This window comes from Oryx dammah, unplaced genomic scaffold (assembly GCF_014754425.2).
Source record: "Oryx dammah isolate SB20612 unplaced genomic scaffold, SCBI_Odam_1.1 HiC_scaffold_22, whole genome shotgun sequence".
Taxonomy (NCBI): Eukaryota; Metazoa; Chordata; class Mammalia; order Artiodactyla; family Bovidae; genus Oryx; species Oryx dammah.
Window position 1 is genome coordinate 33,107,176 of NW_024070206.1, and position 25,225 is coordinate 33,132,400.

Sequence of the window (25,225 nt, forward strand, 5' to 3'; positions counted from 1 at the left end):
TTTTACTACTTAATGATAGAATCTCTTGAATGTACTTTTATAAAGAAAAGAACACTGAACAGACATAGCTTCAAAAAAAAACACACACACACACAAAAACCCCAGACAACAAAAAATGTGAGTTGGGTGAGGTTTTTGTGGCTCTTACAAAGTATTTTAAGTTCCAAAATTCATTCAGAAATTATTTTTTGAGTACTTATCAACACATTATTTGTTGATCAAGATAATTTGAAGAACATCATGAAACTGATTATGAATCATTTACCTGGGATTATTTTTTCTTCTCTAAGGAAAAAAAAGAAATATATATATAATGAAAATCTTAACCAAGTATTAAATTTTGGTTTCAGAGGTCAAAATAAATCAAAATATTTAAGGTCAAAATTAAAGAATGAAACTCAAAAGTTAACTATTTTACAAAAATCTTATAAACTCAGTAGTGAGGAACTGAAATTTCCTTCTACTGTGGTATTTGTTCCCTGAATATCAAGGAGAAAACCATGGGCTTTGCAGTCAGGCTTAACTCTGCTATAAAGAGATATCATTCCACTCAGGATTCTCACAATAAATACTCAGACCGTCTGACTTTCTCTTTCATCATCTCTATAAAATGGGAATAAAACCACAAGGTTTTATTTATTTATGTCACAAGGTTATGGAGATAATTAACTAAGGTAATTTACTAGTTTCTTCCCTGAAATTAAAAATATTTCATCTTTAAGGTTTTGTATTATTATACCAGACACTGTTTTTAAAAAAAAATATTTGAAGAGATGGCAGCAAATTATCTGAAGTTTCAAATAGTTTTATCTGGTGTATGTGCTCTTTTGAGTTACTAAAAATAAACTGTTAAAAGTCTTAGAATTGACTATTGGGAAAAAAATTAAAACACTGAAAAGGCATTTCTTAGAATCCTTACTGGAAGTAATAATATGAATTTATATACTTTTTTAAAAATGTGTGAATCATTATTTATTTTTTAACCAATTTTACTGTGGTATAATTTACATACAATAAAAATGCACCCATTTTAAGGGTACAGTTCAAAAAGTTTCAAAAAGTATACATTCATCAACCCATCACCATCAAGATCTAGAACATTTCTGTCACCCCCCACCCCCCGCCAAAATTACCTCCTGTGCCTTTGTAACCAATCTCATCTTCATGTCCAGCCCCAGACAACCATTAAACTATTTCCTGTCCCTACAATTTAGATTTCCCTCTTCCAAAATTTTACAAATTTCAACACTAAAGCACATTGAATAAATTCAAAACTTATTTTAATAGTAAGGATAAAAGAGTCATTTCACATTTTCAGTTCCAATAATATCTGGAACAAAGATTCCAAATTATGATCCTTTAACTTTTTCTTTTTTTCACTAATTCTTTAATCCAACAAAACATTATATATCAGCATTGGGGTATATATAAAATTCCATATCAAAGTTTTAAATGATGAATATCAAGTATAATTTTTTTTAAAAAACACAAAAGCAAATATTAAAACTACAGCCATAAAAATATATGACTGTACATAAACATGCTATGGTCAAGTTAATTTTTTAAATTAACATAAAAACAATACTAAAATTATAATATATAGTAGTATAGAAGTACACTATTACTGCCTATTATTTTTAGCATAGGCAGGTATATTTTGTAAAAGAAAATCTAAGAATGGATCATGGATCAAACACTTCTCCAAGTCACTCGATTATGAATGCCATATTGTATTTATAATAGCACCTCCTTTTAAATGACTCAAGCTGTTTTAAAGCCCCACACTCTCCCAATGCTACCTGGGAAAAACCCAAGTTCAACAGCTTCCCTACTGGAGAGTGTAGACCAAAACATTCGACTCTAACACTAATGTTTTTCTGAATCTCAAGTTCTAGGTACTAGGTAAAGTCTACTTTAGATAATTTTTTCACTCTCAGAACAGATGAAAAATTAAGTACTCATTCAGTCAAGAGAATGGAAGAAATATCATGGGTTAACCAGCCAGTATAATCTCTCAGGTGGTTAACTCAGCTAGTGTGGTTACTTCATGATACAACATGGAAACTATTACATATATTTATGTATATTTAGCCAATCTTTCTTGAATTTGCTTATAAGCTCAGCCTACTACAGGCTGTTCTCAACTCAACTTTAGGATGTTCTCGTAGGTCATCTTCATCTTATTTCTACTCTGCTTAATTTTCTATTAAGCAATAGCTTCTATCTGTGGTCTACATCCAACTCTTCTTCATTCAGAGGCCCTGAAATCCCAATGATGATTTCGGTGGTCCTAACCTGAAGCTTTTCTAGGTACCTGAGTATGCCAAAAACATTAGGTGGCTTAACAATAATTTTCTTGACTGTAACCAGAGGTTCTCAAATCTGACTGCATATTACTTCATAATTTATTAAATCAGTCTCTACTGATGGACTTTCAGAGGTCATCTAATCTGATCTTTTGCAATTATAAACAGTGCCTCAATGCATATACCTATATTTGTAAATATCACATATATATCACAAATACAAACATATCTGTAAAAGTGACTAGAGAAGAACTTGCTAGGTGAAGGCGCCATATTCTTTTTTTTTTTTAAGTTTTTTTTTTTTTTTAATTTACAAAGTGTTAGTTTCAGCTGTACAGCAAAGTGATTCAGTTAAACATAAATACATATATATATATGTACATGTTCTTTTTCAGATTCTTTTCCCTAATAGGTTATTACAAGATACTGAATATAGTTCCCTGTGCTATATAGGGAAGCCCATCAGTAGAGATAGGTCTAATAATAGGTCCTTGTGTTTATCTGTTTTATATATAGTAGTGTGTTATCTCTTAATCCCAAACTCCTAATTTAACCCCCCCTTCCCCTTTTGAAACTGTAAGTGTACTTTCTAAGTGTATCTATTTCTGCTGTGTAAATAAGTTCATTTGTATTATTTTGTTAGATTCCACATATAAGAGGTCTCATATGACATTTTTCTCTGACTTACTTCACTTAATATGATAATCTCTAGGTTCATCCAAAAGGGCTATATTCTTTGTGCTGAATGATATATTATCATATATAATAAAGTAGTGTCAGCAGCCCTCAAAAAGCATACTCAGTCTTCTGAGTACCTGAAAATCCCTGCATTTCAGGTTAAAAATTAAAGTCATTCCAAAGTCTTTGAAAGGGAATCATTTTGGGATATTTTAAGCAGCCCCAAGAGTCAGAGAACTAGACAGTCCCTTAGAGATCAACTAATCCAACCAGGCCTATGGTTTTATTATTGAGGAAAATGAGGTCAGCAGAGTTTAAGAGACTAAACTACATCTGGACCAGATTAGAACCTCAGGCTTCCTGCCCTTGACCCTTGCTCTTGCCCTTGACACTATGTCAAGGCAGCTCACTTGCCCAGAACAAAGGTATTATTTACTCTTGCTGCTCAAATCACCTTGGATGACACACACAAAGTTATCAATTAACTATCAGTTGATAGTTCATGCCAAACTGTGATAAACGTTGTGGGGGACAGTGGATAGCAGTTCTCAACATCTATACTGTGTGTATATATATGCAACCCAAGAGCCTGGGTGCTGTAAAATACAGTTGGAAGCTCAGAGAAGAAGTACTCTGGGTCCTAAAGAGAGTAACAAGGAAGAACTGAGCTCTATTCATGCACAACCTAAAATAGAGCTTAAAAACTTGATTGCAACAAAATCATAAAGTTCAAATTTTTCAAAAGGTCCCATTTAGATCCTGAATTCACCTTCTGCCTGCTTTAAACTCATCACTTTATATGTGTAGAAGATGTAGCTTTTACTACAATATTTATCTGTATCTTCTTCCTCCCTGGCATGAATAGGTTTGTTTAATTTAAAACTTATCTACATTTAGTTAAATACACAAAGACTAGCATCCGCTCAAATTAACTGAAAAATTCAAACAAAAGTAAGTTTGCAGAAGAAAACAAACAGAAATGGGAGGCGTAATGATTTGTTGGTACAAATTATATTTCAACTTACAGTTCTAAAGCCAACTTGAAAACAGATTCTAGAAGGTATACCCATGGCAGATGTGAAATAATTACTTAAATAACAAAATCTAAATTCCAAATCTATCCTATCGGATGGACAAAATTCACCACAAGTCTGTGCAGTGCTTAAACTTGATTAATTCTTGTATTTGAGCCAAAAGAGCAAATTTGAATAATGTTAACTTAGGCAAATCCACAGAAAGTAGATACAAACACTATATTTCTTGAACCAGTTGATTTTTCTTTAAAATCACTCTTCTAACTTGAGACTATCCCTTTGAAAATAGGATGGGGATTTGAGTTACTCAGGATTTCTTTAAAAGGCATTTTAAAGCAAGATTAACTGTTGGTTTAAGTCTTGACATTTCCCGATTAATAACCCTAAAGCTTAATGAGGCACAACAGATTTAAGAATTGAAGATTTTTAATGAAAACGGAAATTAAGGACAGTCTGGTGCAACACACTGTCACCAAAAATCTGTTTTAAATAGAATTGAATCTCTACATGTAAAAAATACAAACTATCTTAAGACTTTCCCCTTAAAATCTCAGTCCAAACTTTTAGAAGGCCAGGGCAGACTTTGATAAAAGTATGACACTATACTCTGCAAGTAAATTCTAAACTTGCAGTTAAGGCCTAAAAAATTATATGTAATTTTAATTTGTGTGTATATCTATATCATTTTAAGATATGCTTATAATATTTTAGGACACACTAATTATTTTTCAAATTGCTTTTAGTGCATTTGCAGTGCACTACTGTCAGTAAGGGGGTTTCCCTGGTGACTCAGTGGTAGAAGAATCCACTGCAAGGCAGGAAACGTGGGTTCAATCCCTGGGTCGGGAAGATCCCCTGGAGAAGGAAATGGCAACCCACTCCAGTATTCTTGCCTGGAAAACTCCATGGACAAGAGGAGCCTGGCAGGCTACTGTTGACGGGGTGGCAAAAGAGTTGGACACAACTTAACAACTAAACAACAACAACACCACCTGTTAGTAATGACCACGTGCCAGAAGTTTTAAGAAGGGCAAAGATACACATAAGGAGAAGAAACTGTGAATACCAATTAAGTTAATTCTTACTTTCAAAGGAACTTGAAATTCAAATAAACATAGAGAACACATAAATGTTTTATTCTTAAAATGACTGTGGTATCCTAGATTTTCCAGTCTAAAACAAAGCCTCCCCCCCCAACATTTTATGTATTGAAATTAATGCCATGAAAGTCCATACCTAATATGGTTTGTGCACCTTTTTTCATAGGTCCTCATTCAGCATTGAAAGCAGAAATCTGTGTGATAAGACTAAGAATCTAAAATATTTGTAAAACTTAACGTGATTCTTTGATGCTTCATAACCCATACAAACGTATTTAAAATAGAATAATGGAGCTATGCAGTTAAAATGAGAACCAGAAAAACAAAGCAAGCTTCTAACCTATTCATGACTGGATGGGTAGTAAAAGTATAATTGATCTTTTTTCCTTGATGATAAATCTATTTAAGGATTTGAAAGTCACTTGTATGAAAGGAAAGCTTGTCATAACTTTGTGATATCCCTTGATCAGTGAAGTTTAATGCTCATATTCTGCATTTTTTTCTTTTTTAGAGGACAATGCTAATGCCTCAAGCTAAAATGAGCAAGAATAGAGAAAATCTTAAAAGCTGAATATCATAATATGCAAAATTGACTAGAATTATGTAAATCTAGGTAACAGAGTAACTCAACTAGTAAAGATTCTCTCAAAGTGAAAATAAAAGTGTTCCAAGTAAAACAAAGAACACTTCAGTTAATTAAAGGCATAAAGTCCTTTTGAATATTTAATTATTCTTCTTTAAATGGTCTGAAAAAATAAGGCAGCTCAGTATCTAAACTGATAACTTACTCATTCGTTTTTATAAAACTCTTTGACTCCTTAGTCTGGTTTGAAGCTTAAAAAAAAAAAAAAGAGTTTTAAAAAGCAGAGGACTGCAGAGTGGAGAGGGGCCATTTTCACATTGCAGATAAATCTATGTTATCCCAGTATGTAAAGCAGACCATTAGATTAGCACAAAGTCATTTCCAATCTCGGTGTGTACAATCCACACAGCACACTTAACCCTAAAACTCATGTTGCATGAACTGCTCTGCTTCCACTTCTAATGACCTTGTAAATCACTCAGTGTTATTGCTTGACTCATACCCATGAATTACCCAAATAACTTGATGACAAAGTTTTAATCTCCCCTTTCCTCGAGGTTTTTGAAAGTCAACCTCGGGTTGGCCTGGAATAAACTGAGAAAGAACATGCAACACAAAAGGGAAGTGGTCGATTTGACGTTTATAAATTATATATATATTTAATGCTTAAAAAAAAATAATAAATGGCCTGCAAAATCCACACCTGGTTTCAAAGCAGATGACTCAAAGAGGAAACGAGATTGTTCCGTGGTACACAGATTAGTCACGTGAACAATTAGTCCCTTGGTTATTAGTGACCAAGAAACGTCTCCTCCTATCCTAACTTCACTGCACAATATTCAATTAAAACTTACTTTCAGATCAAAAAGTTAGTGAGCATACCATCCAGAGCTGGACTGACTCTCTTAGGATTTACTATAAATTGTCTATAAATAAGTAAGACCATGGTATGATGTTCAAAACAACATGTTTTTTAAAACAAGATTTTTCTAACCTACGACGTATTTGTTTTTTAAATCTGATGTCTGGGAGGATTCTTAAGTTTATCTTCTTTTCCCCTTAACTTCAAACACTTGAAGTAGCACTTTTTTCCTTCCTCCCCTTCAGCCTAACCTCTTCAATAAACCCCATTTTAAAAGCAGAAACAATAAATGAACTGCCAGGAGGTGAAAGAATGAGGAGTGTGCGCTCCAAGAATAAAGGGCGGTTTTATAACAGGAGGTACTTTTGTTAGCAAGTGACTGGCAGGTCTCCTCCCCCAAGTTAGAAGAAATTCCATCCACTCCCCAAAAGTGCAGAGGCCAAAAATGTCCACTGGAACAGTTCTGAAACCCCAGCGTCTGCAGAGAGCCGAGGGGGGCGGACTGGCGAATGGGGGAAGGGGAGAGAAAGAGACCAGCAGGAGAGGAAAGAACAAAAGGAGAAACCCAAGAAAGCAGAAAGGAACGGCGGGACCTGGGCGGCCCGCGAGCCAGTGGGAGGGAGAGCGCCTGAGAGTAGGCGAGCGCGACCCGGGGGAGGCGAGCGCGGAACGGGCGCACCATGGACAGGGCTCGGCGCGGCCCACACCCCTCTAGGGGGCGGCGGGAGGGAGCGCGCGAGACCGCGGGCGCCAATCCGTTCCAGCCCCCGGCGCCCGCGGCCGGAGCGCGCCAGGCCCTGACCCGTGATGACCACGGAGGGGGGCGATCCGCACCATCTGTCCCTGCCCCGGTCGCCCCGGGCGCAGCGGCACTCCCGAGCCGCGCTCGCACTTTTTGGAGCAGTCGCCGGCCGGCCACCCCCAGCCGTCGGCGGTGCGCTGGGACCCCCTGGGGCGGATTCCCCCCCGAGACCCCTTCAGGCCGTGAGGGCGGATACGCCCCTCTCCCGCAGCCACCTCGGGCCCCCACCGCCCGCGGCGGCACCAGCGGGACCCCCGGCCGGACCCCGCCCAGTGCGGGGGGTCTCGGCCGCGGCGCGCGGCTTCCCTTCGTCAGACCCCGCTGGCGGGCCAAGAGGGGCCTCGGGGCATCCTCTGGCCCGACGCCGCGGGAAAGTTGGACGCTCGGCCCGGCAGAGGACTCGCGCGGAGTGGGGAGGGAGGCTGAGACCTGCCTGGAGCAGGTGCTTCCCGCCGCCGAGGAGCCTCCCGGTACCGAGTCCAGGGAAAAGCTGTCTGGCGCTCTCCCGAAGGCGTGAAAAGTGCGGAGGCTCCGGGTCAAGGCGCCCCCAGCACGCACGCAGAGCAGACGCAGCCGGACAGAGGGAGAGGAAAAATAGCCAAGTAACGGAACTTCTCCCCGCCCGGCAGGATAAGGGGCGTGCAAGGCCAGGGGCTGGGTGCGGAGGCGCGGACCCGCGTAGACTCGTTTGGGCAAGGGAGCGAGGTTTTCTTTTCAGGTAGGACGGACAGAGAAAATTGCAAGTGTAGGAAAACAGAAATAGCCAGCAATTCGACGCTGGGGTAAAGACAATAGGACCCTGGAGCCCTCGGGCACCGGGAGCCGCGCGGGTGCCAGGGTGAGGTGGGGTGGAGGCAAGTCCCGTAACTAAGATACCAGAGTGAGAATTTCGACTGCAAACTCGAGACCCATCCCTGCAGAAATAAACAAAAAAAAAAATTGGAGCAAAGTGCTACGCGAGGGGTGAGAAGCGTAGAAAACTGCAAAACCGGAGTGCTAGCCTAGCTCACCCTTCTGCTGCCTAGAGACACCCCCCGGGAACTGGCTGGATCCCCACAGGGGCAGTGGGGAGACTGTGATCAGCCCATTTGGGCACCCGCCAAGAGAGGCGCGGGAGACCGGCTGGCCCCGGGCGCCCTGCTCCGGCGCCCGGCCCGAGCCTCGTGTCTGCGCAGCTCCCGGCCGCGCGGTGCGGCACCTCCCTTCCCGGGTGCGCAGCCCGGCCCCGCAGCGGCGCGGGGAACAAAGGGACCCGGCGCCGCCCGCCCCACCCCGCCCGCGGCCCGGCCCGCGGGGACCGCCGCGTACCTGAAGCAGGGCCGCCAGCAGCGGCAGCAGGGTCCGCGGCGCTCCCACTATCCGGCACATGGAGGCGGAGAGGGGCCGAGCGAGGAGCCGGAGGCGGCGGCAGCGGCAGCACCAACAGCGGCGCGGAGAGACGGCTCCAGGCAGTTTCCACCCCCTTCCCTTCCCTCCCCACCCCACCCCCTTCTCCGCTGCTCCTCGCTCCCCGCCAATGGAGAGCGAGCTGATGACAAATAGCGGGCCGCGGAGTCCGCGGGACTCGCACCACGAGTAATAAAACAGACCGAGATCAAGGAGCTGGGGAGGGGGCGGGGGAGAAGGCGGGCGTGCGCGTGAGGGTGTGAGTGTGTGCGTGTGTGGCCGCGGTGGCAGCGCAGACTGCTCTGCTTCGGCCCCAAGCGCAACGAAGCCAGGAGGGATGCAGGCGGCGGGGACCTTGGCCGGTGGAAGATGCGGAGGTGCAAGCTGAGCGGCGGGAGCTCCCCAGGAGCTCCGCAACGCGAGGTTTCGGGCTCGGGGTTTTGCTTCCTCCGGATCCCCTCTCCAGGGCCGCCGGGCACGGCGAAGACGCCGGCGAGAGCGCCGCGGGGAGGGCGCTCGGGGCCGTGCGCGCTGTGCCCACAAAGGGCAGCAGTCCTGCCGACCGGCGCCTCCGCTGCGTGGGGGCGGAGGACCGCTTCTTGGCGCCCCTTGCCGGTCCCCCCGGAGAGTTGGAGACTGTTCTCCGGCCTCGGCCGCGCGGGGATGAGGCCAGGGGTCGGCGCGGCCGCTGCCGCCGCGGCTCCGTCCCGCGCAGTTGCCGCCGCGGCCGCCCCCGCTGCCCGGGCGCCGGTTCTCGGCCCGCGCCGCTCACTCGCGCGCGCCGCTCCACCCCCGCGTCGCTGCTGCCGCCCGCGCGCCCCGCTCGGCCTCCGCGAGCGCGATCAGGGCGAGCCGCCGCCGCCGCCGCTGTCCCCGCGCTCGCCCGCCCCGCGCGCTGCCCGCTCCCAGCTCGGATTGCCTCCCGCCGCCGCCCTCGCCCCCGCCTCCCTCCTCCGCCGAGCCTACCCGCCCGCGTCGTGGCCAATCGGAGGCCACCAAGCTGCAGCGGTAGCCGGCCGGATCCGAGGCAGCCGCCCGCCCCCGCCCAGCCGAAGCGCCCCATTTTTGCTGCAGCCCGCGGGGGGTCGCCGGAGGGAAGCCTGGGGTGCGCGGAGCACAGCCCCGGCAGGTGGAGGGGCTGCGGAAAAGAAAAAGAACTTGCGCAGGAACTTGATTGGGTGGCAGGTTCATTTTTGGACCGCGATGGGGATCGGAGAGAGATGAGGCTTTGGGGGCTGGGGAGGGGGGTGACTTCTCCGAAGCCTAACGCACGCTTCTCTTTACGTTCTGTCATTCTTTCGAGTAGACTGGTTTTTTTTTTTTTTTTTTTTTTTTTTTTTCCAGTCTGGGCAGGGGCAGACACAGTAAACGGACGACGCAGGCAGGGCGCATCCTGGCCATTGTCTGCGGCGCTCGCCACAAGCCACCTGCGGGCCGGGAGGGCGGAGGCCGGCACCTCTCCCTTCTTTGCGGATGTACTGAAACTGCGAAGTTCGGGTGTGCTTGTTTTGTTGTTTTTCCCTCTGGGGGTTTGAGAGTGCGTGTTATTTTCTTTGAAATCTCCCGTTTTCTGTTTCTATTCGTTCGTGACACTGTTCACAATTTTTAGTGAGTGGTCTAAGGGACTTTGACTCTTCCTAAACCACTGCTAACAACAACAAAAAGTATAGAACGAAAGAAAAAGAAAGCGGGTTGAAGGAGCGAAAAGCCAGAACTTGCTCTGAAGAATAGGATTATCTAAGAGATAAAATGACTGATTCTGAGTTCGCACCAAATAAAGGATTTTTGCTTCGTCCTTGTGAGGCATAAACTTGGAGTGGCTCACACACACAAAAAAGTGAGAGACTTCACAAGTTTGGGTCACAGGCATTTGTGGAATGGAGGGAGGGGTGAGGAGCAGTTGATTTTGGTGAGGTATTAAGTTTTTGTCAGTAATTTTTTTTTTTTAAGTTTTTTTTCTGGTAAAGAAAAATACCTTTTTTTTTCCCCTAAGCTTTTCAGCTCTTAGGCAATCATCAAACTTCGTTGCAATTAATGTGCATTCCTCTTCTGCTTTGGATAACTGAAGAACTAAGATTATTTGAATTTGAGTTTCAAGATGCTGATCATTTAAGAACTTGATAATGAATCTCTAAAAATCAAGTACTAAATTCTTTGACATAAGTGATGCAGCTTTTAATAATGTACTGTCACTAGCTCGGCTTTTAAAAATTCAGTATTCATAGGGAAGTTGATTCAATTTTAATTAAAACATAATATTGTAGGCCTTTTAAAAATGAAACTCAATTTTTTTTCCTGGATTTTCTTTCCAAAAGAATAAGAAAGATCATGTTAATTAAATTTAAAGACAAAAGGCTCCACTTGTTCTTTCTCTTCCTTCTTTGCTAGATAGTATTTTCACATTATTGCTAATTGACCTAAAATTTTTCCTTATTGGGTATTTATGAGTTTCACTTTCAAGGAGTCATGCATAATAGAAAAACGTTTAGCAGCAATATTGGGGATATCCTTTGTTGTATTAAAAAATGGAATTTATAAAGCTCATCTCTGTGTCTAAGAATTAAGCTGTGATCCCAGACTTGAGGCTTTAGTTACAGTCTCACCACTCCCAGCAATAGCCACTGATGTTTATTGCCATTCTGATTAATTTAAAGGTAGAAGAGATTTCAGTATGAATGACTATTGCTTATTAGAATTATTTGCTTGAAGTTTTAAAAATTGTTCCCTTTATAAATAAAACTCTTACCGTGACTTCAAAATCTGCTTTGGAATGGCCGTCAGTCAACTAATTCTCTTGACTCCAGTGGTTTTCAATCAGCCATGTAAGCACTGACAGCATTTTATTTTTTATTTATACAAATTTTGTGGCCAGCTTCCATGAGTCTCACTCTTCAGTGGTTATAGATTGCTTTGGAATTTTCCCTGAGTTTAGCTTGATCACATGCTCTGCCCAATCTTGCTAATCAGCCTTTGACCAGGAGAGAGGAGAACCTAGTCCCAGATCATCTTATTGGAGATTGGCGCATCCATATGATGCTAATGAAAGTAGATCTAGTATTTACTTTGGTGCCCAAAACAAATGGTACCTCCATTTTGCCATTCTAGAGGTAATCTACTGGGTCATTCATTTCTTTGGGCCAGCTCTCAGGATTTTGCCAGTCTGAAGACTAACTTTCTATCATCTTGCACAGCTCCTGGACTGAAGGGGCCTAGGCAGTGACCTAGAGAAACAGCTTGATTGTTGGGGGAGAGGGGAACACAAGAAAAATAATAATTAAAACTAAGGCTGGGCTCATACTCGAAAATCAGCTTAATCCCTTGATTTCTGAACTAGGCACTGCTGCTGATCTACTCCGAGAGGTCTGAAATGAATACCTGTGTCAAACATTATGGACAGACTGAATAAATGACAACTCCTGCACACATAGCAAGTTTTCATATGCGTGTAAATGCCATGATGATTCATTTTTAAACATTCATTTCAAGGAAAAGTCAGAATAACTTCATGTTCTGGTGTGTATTCTCAAAACGAGATGCTAAACATACAAATATATCACACGAGTATTTTTCTAAAAGCGTCCTGACTTTGGAGAGAAATGCAAAAAGTAGTTGTCAAGTCTGCAACTCACACCCCCTACCCCCCGCCCGCCACAAACACACAGACACACACCTCTGGGACAGGATACACACTAGTCTTGGCTACTGACACCCAGCTGAGAGCCCTTCCCAAATGTTGACTCAAGACCCTCCTCCATGGTTCCCTTTTCTTGCCTGGTTTACAAGGTAAACTAGAATTGTCTCTTCTCCCTTAGGAAGTAGCTCTGGCATTTGCAAGTTTCTTCCCAACTAGCTTTAGTATCTTTCCAGACCTTCCCTGGGTTCAGAGGCCTTTTAGAGTCCCAGGCTGTTGTAAATGAAATGTAAAGGTGGTCTATGCAGCTCCTTCATTTTATAGGAACACTAAGGCTTAAAGATATACACAAGCCTACCAGAGGCAAATAGAGAACACTGACTGGGACTCAGCCTTACTGCCAGTCTTCCAGTGTGTGTGTGTGTAGGGGGGTAGTTGTTCAGTTGTGTCTGACTATTACATTTTCTACAACTTGCTTGTCCCACTTAATATTTTTCAGGCATATTTCTGTTCATACACACACTTATGACCTCATGGACTGTAGCCCGCCAGGCTCCTCCGTCCACGGGATTTTCCAGTTAAGAATCCTGGAGTGGGTTGCCATTTCCTTCTCCAGGGGATCTTCCCAACATAGGGATCAAAACCAGGTATTCTGCATTGCTTACTGATTCTTTACCATCTGAGCCACTAGGGAAACCCAGTCTTCCCTACAGAGTCCCTTTTAACTTTAGAAAAATTCTCCCATGTGGAATGAAAATGATTTTAAAAACTAAAGGAAAATTTAATGATGCTGAGGATTTGTCCAGTATTCCTCTCAGGTTTTTGTTCTTCAAAGTAGGTGTGATTGGAGATGTAACTGCATTTCCTTTCACTGGTCTCCATCCTCACGTGCCTTTCTTACTGTGATCATCTCACCATACTGAGTGTGATTCTAGCATTTCAAGATTCATATCTTTGATATAACCTGGAGCCAAGTGCAACCCAACCGTTCATCTGGTCCTCACCTGGAGAAGACATGATGTGTTTCAATACTGGAAAAAAAAAAAAAAAAATCCTGGCTTTTAAAATAATCCACTCTGGTTTGGAAATATTACTTAGGTTTCTTTCTCTTTTTTTCAGTATTTGAAAACCAAATTCAAAAGTTTTCATGGACAGTATCACCAGATTTATAACTTGAAGTATATATGGTAAAGGAAGTGAGTAAATGAATTAGTTTTACATTTGCATGATGAGGGGCTTAACTCACAGGCAGCCCGCGTATTGGGAGAGGCACCACAGAGAGAGAATCACTTTCTGGAAGGTAGAAGGGTGTGATAAACAGATTATGGATTTGAGTCAGGTAGACTTAAACTCCATGAACTTGGGTGAGTGAGTTTCTGAAGATTTCTAAGATTCTTTTTCCCTATTCCCAATTTGGATAATATACCAGAATTTCTTAAGAAAGACTGAAATGAACACAGAGCAACACAGTAGGAGCTTAGCTTTTTATCTATACAGTAAGTCATGTCCAATTCTTTTGCAACCCCATGGACTGTAGCCTGCCAGGCTCCTCTGTCCATCGGATTTCCCAGGCAAGAATACTGGAGTAGATAGCCTATCCCCTCTTCAAGGGATCTTTCCAACACAGGGATCGAACCCAAGTCTCCTGAATTGGCAAGCGTCTTCTTTTCCACTAAACCACAAAGGAAGCCCACCTCTATGTGTGTTAAGTATGCCCACCAGACTCCTCTGTCCATGGAACTCTCCAGGGAAAAATACTCGAGTGAGTAGGCATTTCCTTCAGTGGATCTTCCTGACCTAGGGATCGAACCTGGATCTCCCGCACTGCAGGCAGATTCTTCACCATCTGAGCCATCAGAGAAGCTAGCAAATACTAATGTGCAGGCTAGTACAAGTAATAAAAATTTTAACGGGTTATAAGGTGCATAGAAACAAATTTGAGAATGTGAAACTATTCAGAGGAACAATATAGTCAATACATTGATTTCATAATGGAAAACGAATTCATTTTTGAGTTATCTTGGAAGTTGACGATACGAAGACTAGGATTAAGACTCATTTTTCTCTGAGTCTTTCTCCTGTGAACCTAGGTCTTGTCATTTCTTGAACCATGTTCTGCCTACTCATTTGCAGAGTCCAGGTTTCCTAATTGACTTCATGAGTTCTGGTTGAAGATCAGCTGTCTTTGAGAAAATCTGATTTGCATGATATTCAAGAAATCTACCTTCTGCAGCAGCAGCCTGGTTATTTATGGGGCACCACGTTGGATTACTTAAAAGTCAGAAGGCCTACTTCTCAAGATAAATGTCTCTTCAGAAAATAAAACAAATCACACTGAAGGCTTTTTTGTAACGTTTAGTGGTGCCAAACTTTTGTCCCCATGTCCTTTTAAAAGCAAAGACGTGCCTTCTGGAAAGTTCTGAAATGCAGCTGTCAGTGTTGAGAGGACAGTAAAACATCTTTAGTATCTGAATTTACCCTTTCCTCCAGTGAAAATCGAGGTAGTTGTTGAAGTATTTATCAGGGTTGGAATACCTGTGTTCTCTCCCTGAGTAATCTTAAACACGCCACTTCATTTCTTTATGTGTTTTCTCATCTACAGAAGAGAAATCATTCTACTTGTCTCAAAAAATGCCGAGAGGACTAACAAAAGGATGTCACTGAAGCCTATTTAGTTCTTTAGAGAGAAGTTCTGGATAAAATACATAGAATTCTCTAAGACTATGGATTCAGCTCTCACAAGAGGAATGATTAATCGGTTTCAAAAGTTTAAGTTACATTTTAATGATGTGGCATAACCAGCAAGCCACCAAGTGCTTATTAAATCTTTCTTCTTTTTAATTTTCATTTATCCAAAAAGCTTTTTTTTAATTTATTTATTTTAATTGGAGGCTAATTATAATATTGTAGTAGTTTGCCATTCAGTGATATGAATCAGCCATGGGTGTACATGTGTCCCCCTATTTATCCAAAAAGTTTAAAAATAACATATTTATCTTTCTGTTACAAAAGCAGCATATGTTCACATGTAGATATTTGAGAAAATTATATTGTTATGTGTGCCATGATCATTCACAGATGATTCAGAGTTATGCTTTATTTTATAGGGCTCACCGGAAACAAACAACCCCAGTTTTCCTTTTCAACGGTGAATGCAAAAAAATCAACCATAGTCCCATTTATCACAGAATTTATAATGTATGTTACTGTGATTCATTCTTTACATAGCTCAAAAGGGCCAACTGATTATCACAAATAAGCATTATCTTTCTGGGAGGTTTGTTATTTTGAGTCATCCCTGAGAAAGGTTTTTCAAAAACGAGTTTGCAGGAGATGGGAATATTCTCACTTCTGAAGTTGTTAGGAGGGCCAATAATAAACATGTATTTGCATTGCAAAACGTATTTATCCAAGCCAGATGAAATTTCAGACTCTTTGAGGATACTTAGGCCCCCTGATATCACAAGTTGAGGGGTGAGTTCTTTAAGGTGTCTGATCACCAGGGTTCGGAGGGAAGGGGCGAGCAGAGGCAGGGACAAATGGACATCAGAAGAAGGCAGGGACTAAAGAAAACACCCGAGGTTTGTGCTGTCTAGTGAGAAGGGATTCGATGTGGATAGAATGTGGAGTGTGGCCAAACTACAGGATGGGGCGAGGCCATAATCTTGGAAATTGTTCAGTAAACATTTGCCCGGTTTTTACAACAAAACAAAACACAGGACTTGGAGTTTGGACAAGAGCGTGGGGATGGTCTTTCAGCCTCTAGAATTGATAGAAAGAGCCACACAGCAGGGCAACTGATAAGTAACAGTCCATCCAGTCCTCGCCCAGAATTTGTACATCTCTTGATAAGGGCAAGTCCTCTTCGACGGAAAGTTTTACTCTGAGACGCTTGCTGGTGAGGATGTTCTCAATCTTAAAACTCTATTTATACTTCAAAAATTCCCCTCTCGAATTATTTTTGTAAAAGTAGAAATGATGTAAAATGGCTTTTTGTTTGTAAGTCAAAAAATAAGCACCATCCACTCATTAATGAGGTAGTAGAAGCTTTAACTAAGAAGATATATATTGGCTTCTTTATATTTTTTTCTCATTTTCTAGAAGTGTTCTTTAGAACTTCACAGATCAGTTAATTTTCTTCTCTCTCTTACCTTCCTCGTCCCTACAATTTCTTTCTCTCTCTTTTCAAAATATAGTTCCTGGGAGATGTCTTTAGCTCTGTCTTCTAGCCTTTCTGTTTAAAAGTTGGATATATGTTTTATTTCCAGAGCTTTTTGTTCTCTGATGATTCTTCCTAGAAACTTGCTCTTATTTCATGGATGTGAGAGCTTCTCTTATCTCTTTACATGTTGTTGAAAAGTTGTCTTCTGTTCCCCGGATTATCTTGGTTTCCTCTCTGTGGCTTTTCCTGCAGGGGTTATTGTTGTGTCTGTCTTTGATGTCAGAGAGACTTGGGGAAAATGTTCAATATGTAGATTTCACTTAATCCTCCCAGATATTGATAAGCCACCCTACCCTGCCTCAGTTTTTCTTGACTCCTATGACTTCAGAGCTTTCTAGTGTCTGCCCCGCAGAAGTGCTCAGGTTGAATCTGTTATTTGTTTCTCAACCAAAGAAAGAAGGAGCTCTAGATGATTTTCTGGAGGCTGGATGTGCTGATATTTCTGGATGTGTGATTTTCTGGAGTGCTGATATTTCCCCCTATCTAAGTCTGTCATCTTCCCTTTCCCAAGGATGAGATACACATCAGTCTCCAGAAAGACTCTTGTCCCTGGCAGCAGCTTAGAAGTCCCACTGGGACCCAGCCCCTCCTCTGGTTAATTAAGAACCCCTTCCCCATTCTCCATGTTCTGCGAGAAATAGTGTCACCTCCTCCTACTATTAATCGGAGAAGGCAATGGCACCCCACTCCAGTACTCTTGCCTGGAAAATCCCATGGACAGAGGAGCCTGGTGGGCTGCAGTCCATGGGGTCGCTAAGAGTCGGACACGACTGAACGACTTTACTTTCACTTTTCACTTTCATGCATTAGAGAAGGAAATGGCAACCCACTCCAGTGTTCTTGCCTGGAGAATCCCACCTACTATTAATAGGTTGGCCCAAATCACTGTTTTAGCCCCTATAGTTTTCAAATTAAAATAGATATGTGTATATGCTCTATCTTCATCGAGAAGATCCCCCTGAGGAAATTTCAACCCACTCCAGTATTCTGGCCTGGGAAATCCCGTGGACAGAGGAGTCTGGTGGGCTACATACAGTCCATGGAGTCACAGAGAGTCAGATGCAACTGAGCATGCGCGTGTGCGCACACTCTCTCTCTCTCGCACACACACACACTCACTCTATCTTCAGCATAAATAGTTATGAAAAGTGTTTTAAGGTTTTACTACCTGCTTTTGAAGCAGTTCATGGGTGTGCATTCACGCTCATGTGTTCACTTGCATTCTCACTAACCAAAATAATGCAGAATGAAGTACTGTCTATGTACTTCATGGTTCCAGTAGACAATAATGAAATACAAATTTATAACATTGGTAATCCAATCCTGAAATTTAGAGTAGGTGAGAAAGAAATATCTCATTAAAACATTTAGTACAATTGTCTTCAACCTTTTTTTTTTTTTGATTTTGTCATACTATATGTGTGTGCTAAAATGTCCTAGAAAAAACATCTTTCATTAGGGGAAGTGTATCCTATAAATGTATGTGAATCAGTAGGTACTTTTACTGTACCTTGCCCCTCAAATGTCTCATGTTCCTGGTGGGGACAGTCACTGTTACTTTCCCCACTAACATACCTGGTGTTGAGAATCACTGATTGAATTTTAATTGCTCTTTACTCTCACTTAGTGTAAATCTTCTATTTGTTTGAAGTCTTATGAGGTTGAATTTCATCATCTTGTTATTCAACAGGGTACCATCACTTCACTTTATAAATGGCAACCCACTCCAGTGTTCTTGCCTGGAGAATCCCAGGGACGGTGGAGCCTGGTGGGCTGCCGTCTGTGGGGTCGCACAGAGTCGGACACGACTGAAGCGACTTAGCAGCAGCAGCAGCAGCAGCAGCAGCAGCAGCATAAAGACTTTAGCCACATGACGATTTCAAGCTTGGAGCTGACAAGGATATTAGCATCCATTGAACAGATACACACAAATCATTCATCATTTCCCCAAATTTTTATTTCCAGATGATCAGTTCTAAGAAATATATCTCTTCTGCTGAGAGTACCGGGTTTTACATTTCATTAGAACTGGGTAGGTAACCACTGAGAGGTAACTACATTTATTAACATATGGGAGGGAAAAGCCTTACTTTTCGTAATAAAGGAAATAATTACTCTTAAAAGAGATGACCTTTTAAAGGATTATGTGCAAACTGCAGAACTTTTCTGAGTGAGAACAAACTACAAGACCAAACTGTCAATCAGTTTCTTTTACCCTTAGCTCTGTGGACACCAGGTCGACTTAGAGCAGCTCTGTACAGTTTATGGGGAAAGAAACAGGGGGGCAGGGAACACGCTGGTGGGGAGGGAGAAACATGGTGAGCTGGAGCATGGACAAGGAAGACTAATGAGCTTTTTATACTTTGTGTGGCTGGCAAGAGCTAGTGGTGAATAGATGATGAGTTCATATAGGTCCTGCTTGAAGGCAGGGAGGATCAGAAAAGTCAGGAAACTTTAGTTTGATCAGCGGAGCCTAGAAAATCTAACCCAAGACTTTGATCAGAATCTTAAAGGCATTCCTCTGCGGTACATAATTTTTTCTTGATTGTTTTGTCTGTTTTTAAAAATCACAAAATCAGTCCATTTGTTTGGACGATGTACACCTTTAAGAAATCTCTTTCATTTCTCTATAGGCCCTGCGGTTCAGACTACCAACAGCACCTCCTATAATCAATATAGCAAAATCAGATTATTATGAAAGTTAAAGTAAAAATATATTTGCTATTCTTAGTTTCCCAAAGTTAATGTTTAAAAAACCTTTACTATCTAACAATAAAAAATATGTGATCCTCCGAAATATCAAATTTATTATAAACAACCAGTATCATAATCAACATTTTTCCAGAAATAAAATTCTTAACTCTGCAAAATTTCCAACAAAAAATTAAATATTTTTATCCTTATTTACCATTTTCCCAACTTGTTTTTTTGTTTGAAAAATATTTATTTTTGACCACAGTGTCTCCACTAAACATTTCTCCACCTTTGTCCTCCTTTGAGTCAAAACCCTTGGCTAATATAATTTCTAAGTTCTATGATTGATGCTATGTTTAAAATTCTGTTATTTCTTCTGAGTCAGCTTACAATATCTTAAAAACAAGGAAGCAAGACAAAACATAAAGGAGGGGGCAGGTGGGGGAGAAAAGAACAAAGGGATACTCAGCAATCACACTGTTGACTTGTTTTTATGGTTTGTTTAAATGTCAGTTTCTGAGAATGGAAATGGAGTGGCCTTGTGCTCTGAACCAGCCATTAGGAGGTGCTCATACTTTAAAACAAACTCTTCCAAACCTTTAAAGCTACATAGAGTCTAGGTTTTATGTTTTGTAGAACTGATCTTTGATTTTAGTAATTTTCTTTCCCTGAACTTAACAACTTGTAAAAATTGTCAAGTGAACAGTTTTGGAAACTCATGTCATCCAATTAGTCCAAAAAACAAATGTTTTTGTGTCATCTATCACCACAGAACACTAGACAGACTCATCAGATTCAAAGGAAAACATGTATTTGAGAAAGAACAACCTCTCAGCTACTTTACCTTCAGAGGAATATAGTTGATGTTAGTTGGTGTAGAGCAGGGGTCTTCAGGAAGTCTTCCCTGGGGCTGTATCTACTTTTGTAATATAGAAGGGTTTGTTTGTATCCTGAATAATCTCCAGGGTAGATCCTGCTTTTGTAATGCAGTTTCACAGCTGTTTATTATGGACACCATTCAGACTGTTAACCGTCCATTTTGTTTCCGCCATTATTGCTTTTTATTTGTTGCCCAGCCCTACACTGGCTACTTGACAAGTGTTAGCTGCAGATATGAACACGCATGAAACAAAAGACTAAACAACAAGTAAAGCCACCAGAAAACCTGGAAAATTTCCCTGGTCTCCAAGGCAGTGTTTGGAGTAGAGAAAAGGATTTCACGCTGGGTATTTGCAGTAGACATTCTTGTTAAGGGGTTATAGGTGTTGGTACAAGTACTAAATTGTTACAATGCTGTGAATTACTTAACTGATAAAACACAATGGCTTCAGTAACTTCTTGTCAAATCTCAAGTTCCATGTGAAAATCAAACACTGACACTAAACATTTTTTTTTAATTTCTGTATTGAAGAAGACCAATGCACAAAATTTTTAAATTGTACCACTAGTAAATAGAGAGCTTTTTTTTTTTTTTTTTTTTTTTCCCCTAGGCCATGCTACTTGGCTTCTGGGATACTTCCCTGACCCAGGATTGAACCTGTGCCCTTGGCAGTGAAAGAAGATAGTCCTAACCACTGAGCAGCCACGGCATTCCCATAGACAGCTAATTTTTTAAAAAAGAATTATTATTACTTGGAATTAACTCCTGATGAATAGGAATACTTATCTTACTTTCATATCTTTGGCACTCATAAATGAGTCTGAAGCTCAGGCTTCCCCACCTTCCCCCCGCTCCGCCCCCACCTAGTCAGCACCGCATAATGTAAATCATGACACCTACTGGCAGCATAGGGTTTTGCACCCTAGTTCCGTAAGACCATTCAAGCCCCTTGATAGATTTTTCAAATGTAAGTTTATGTTGCTGCTGCTGCTGCTGCTCGGAGAAGGCAATGGCACCCCACTCCAGTACTCTTGCCTGGAAAATCCCGTGGACAGAGGAGCCTGGAAGGCTGCAGTCCATGGGGTCGCTGAGGGTCGGACACGACTGAGCGACTTCACTTTCACTTTTCACTTCCATGCATTGGAGAAGGAAATGGCAACCCACTCCAGTGTTCTTGGCTGTAGAATCCCAGGGACTGGGGAGCCTGGTGGGCTGCCGTCTATGGGGTCGCACAGAGTCGGACACGACTGAAGCTGCTGCTAAGTCACTTCAGTCGTGTCCGACTCTGTGCGACCCCATAGACGGCAGCCCACTAGGCTCCACATTATTAATGATGAAAAGTGCAAAGTGAAGATTGAAAGTCAATTCCACCTCCAACCCCACAGTTAATTACTAGCCTGCTGTTCCAAGGATAGTCACTAAAGGCTTGAGATATCATTTTCTATTCATTGATCAGGGTCTTTCCAATTTGCATCAATTCCACACCACTTTAATTGATGTCGCTTTATAATGTATTAACTATTTGAGAAGATATATCTCTTCCTTTTACTGTTCTTTATTTAAAAAATATTATTCTCACATGATTTCTCTTCCAGAAGTTTAGTATTATTTGGCTAAATTACTCCATATTTGATTTTTATTTGAATAGCGTTAAGCTACTAATTGGCTTCCCAGGTGGCTCAGTGGTAAAGAATCCACCTGCCAGTGCAGGAGACATAGAAGAGGTGGGTTTGATGACTGGGTTGGAAAGATGCCCTGGAGAAGGAAATGGCAACTCCAGTATTCTTGCTTGAAAAATCCCATGGACAGAGAGAGGAGCCTGGTAGGCTACAGTCCATGAAGTCACAAAAAGTTGGATATGACTGAGCACAACAATAAGCTACTCATTAATCTGGCGATAATTTTATCTGTAAAATAGTCTTCCCATAATAGTCCTTTCTATCTCTCAAAATATTTTTCATGTTCTTCATACGTTAAATGTGTTTTTCTTGAACTCAATCTTTGGAATTATATATTTTTGTTGCAACGAGTGAAATTATTTATATACTTTTATTTCCTCATTTGCTATTACCTGCCTATGGACGTGCTATTGTTTTAGTATTTTTCTCTTGTAATAAATGAAATAATTGTACAGGTTTTCCATAAGGTGTCATTTTGAATTTTCTTTAAATGAATCATTGTTCTTTATGTCTTTTACTTATCTCTTAGCTCTGGGTCATGTCTTCTAGTATTGACCAAATCCTTCTAATAAGGATGTAAAAAATTATTATTGACTTTTCCACATGTAATGCAAATCCCCCTTGGTTTTAACCATTAGAAATGTATGAAAGCGACTATTTTTAATCATGTTGATGGCATATTGTAAGCTATGGGTATTTTCAATAATTGTGATAGTTGAATGTTTTTAATGCTTTCCTCAAACATTATTATGATTATATTTTTCTTAGTTGACTTAATACTTTAATTATATATGCTAATAAATATGTAATATTATTTTTGCATTCCTGAAATAAATCCTATTTGATGATTTTTTTAATGTAGTGTCAAGTTCTATTTCTAAGACTTTATTCATGATTTTAAAACTTCATATTCATTTGGAGATATGTTGATATTTTTCTTATATTGATACCCTTGAAAAATTGTAGTATTTTATTTAGTTCTAAAAGTACTGTATTAGAAATACTTGTAAATAGTAAATACTTGTAAAAGTATTGTTTTGTGCTTATTTACATAATTTTATTTAGCATTTGCTAATAATATTAGACATTTGCTTTTATTCTATTTTTTAAAAAATATTTGGATCTATTTAATTTTAATTTTGTAACTCAACTCTTTCTTTCTAAAAATGGATCCTGATTTCTTTTTCTAAAATTTAGTTTGTTTGGGTTCTTTGTAACACATAGAAAAATATTTATACTTAAGAATTCACTTTTGCATACCACCTCTGTTTGAACATTTTTGTATATTACTTTTTTAATCTCTTTCCTAGTTCAATAGTTTTTAGAGAGGTGTGTTTCCATTTCTAAATGGTTGAACCTTATTTTCAGTAACAAAAATTTTACATTTTCATTCCATTGTTGTGGAGTTAATGTAGTACATGATTTTGGTTTCTTTGGATTACTGACTTTACTTTTGGTCTAGTATCTATTGCCATACATACTTCTTGCATATTTTACAGAAAGAAATTTACTAGTAATGTCAAGAACTGTGACAGTTTGGGCTGTTGCCCTACTCAATGGCTAACAAGTTAGCTTCCATGGTTGTACGAATGTTTGAAGAAGATAAGTGATTCCTGTGTCAGAGAGGATTTTACTACTCACAGCAATAGCAATAGTTAGAATGTCATCACTTCTGTGTCAGTTCCCCATGCTGAGATTTCCACAGGACCAGGTGAAGAGGGTCAGGTGACACCTATATACAGAAGAGGAACCCTGAGTGTAGAGAACCCAATTCTTTTATAAAAGGCAATAAGCATACCACTCCTTTGTTCTGGAAGTGTGCTGTCTCTATCTCCCAAAACTTTAAGCAAGCTGACTCTTTGCTCCAGAGGGAGACATTATTTCTCTCTTCCACAGTTATTTTCTATAAAAAGCAGCCTTGGAAGGATGGTCTGAAATAAAGGCATCCAGTGCCTCTGCTCAAAAGATGTGCAGAAATGCAAGACTACTGTGGGGATTTATCTCCCAACTGGAAAGCAGAAGACAAATATGCTTATATATTGCATTGGCCAAAAAGTATAGCACCTTATGGAATTTTTTGGCCAATTCATTATATTAGTTCTACCTTGTTCAGATGTTTTATAATTTTTATAAAATTTATAATATATAGTATATAAATGTTAAATAAACAATTTATAATTTTATAATATATAATTATATACTTATTTATAATTATATAATTGATAATTTATAACTTAAATATATAATTTGTAAGTTTTATAATATAGACATTGATATTAAAAATATTTGATAAGTCTATCTATCTATCTATAGTCTTTTGATGTTTAACAGGGTAGACAGATAAGGTTATGTATTTAAAATACTATTTCCTATATTTTAAATACTCATGTGTTTTAAGCTATTAAGCTTTAGTACTCAGTATTTTTATTTCTTTACTGTTTGTGATTATGATTTTGTCAATATATAGGAACACTTTTAAGTCCCATTTGTGTAGGTTGCCACCTCAGCTATAATTATTTCAATTATTATTTGGATTTTTCTTAAAAGTATTAAGCCTCTGGATTATTTGTATTCAATCAGATACACTTAGCCTTTTAATAGGAAGATTTATCCTATATTCATTAATTTTGTTGGCCTGACTCAGATAATTTTGTTGCCTGGTTTTTGTTTGCTTGCCATTTAGCCTCTGTTCTACAGGCTATTTTGTTTATTTTTATATTCTCAATGTTTTAGACAGCAGACTTCCTGTGTTTGGTTCTGTTAGTGACTATCTCATAATAACATATATTCATAACTACTTTTTATTAATCAAAATAGCAACAAAGAGGCTCTTGTTTATTAATTGTGTTTCCTTTATCCATTTCTTCCCCACTCTTAGTCTTTAATAATTAATCCAGGGTCTTCCTTTGTGGTCCAGTGGCTAAGACTCAGTACTCTCAACATGGGGGGCCTGGGTTCAACCCCTAGTTGGGGAACTGAGATACCACACACTGCAACTAGGAGTCTGAATGCCACAACTAAGACCTGGTGCAGCCAAATAAATAAAAATTAATATTAAAAAATCAATCTAGTCATTTAAACTTTGTCATCAATATATCTGTACTTAATCCTCTTTTCAAGACACTGGAATTTCTAAGCTGTTGCATTTTATTATCCTGATGTTGAATTTTCAGCATTAGCTTTGTTCTCTACAGTCACATTTTGCAACAACTGCCGGAACACTAACGTCACTGGTTCAAAGGCCAAGAGAAATTTCCCTAAACTCTCCAGTTTCTCTGTGCTTTGGAGCCAAGGTGGAAGTGAACCAGAATTCCAGTGAATCTACACAGCCAGCACAAGGGAACTAAGTTGACCCCTTTGCAAACAGG

At 40.5% G+C, this 25,225-nt stretch overlaps 1 protein-coding gene across 1 annotated transcript in view; it reads right to left on the reverse strand.

Moving 5' to 3' along the window:
* CDH2 (cadherin 2) overlaps positions 1 to 9,430 on the reverse strand; it is a 241,712-nt gene extending 232,282 nt beyond the window's left edge. Inside the window, exon 1 of the mRNA XM_040264779.1 lies at positions 8,674 to 9,430. Coding sequence (XP_040120713.1) covers positions 8,674 to 8,733 — 60 coding nt within the window. The 5' untranslated portion in view covers positions 8,734 to 9,430. The remainder of the gene's footprint in view (positions 1 to 8,673) is intronic.
* Positions 9,431 to 25,225: the final 15,795 nt, after the last annotated feature.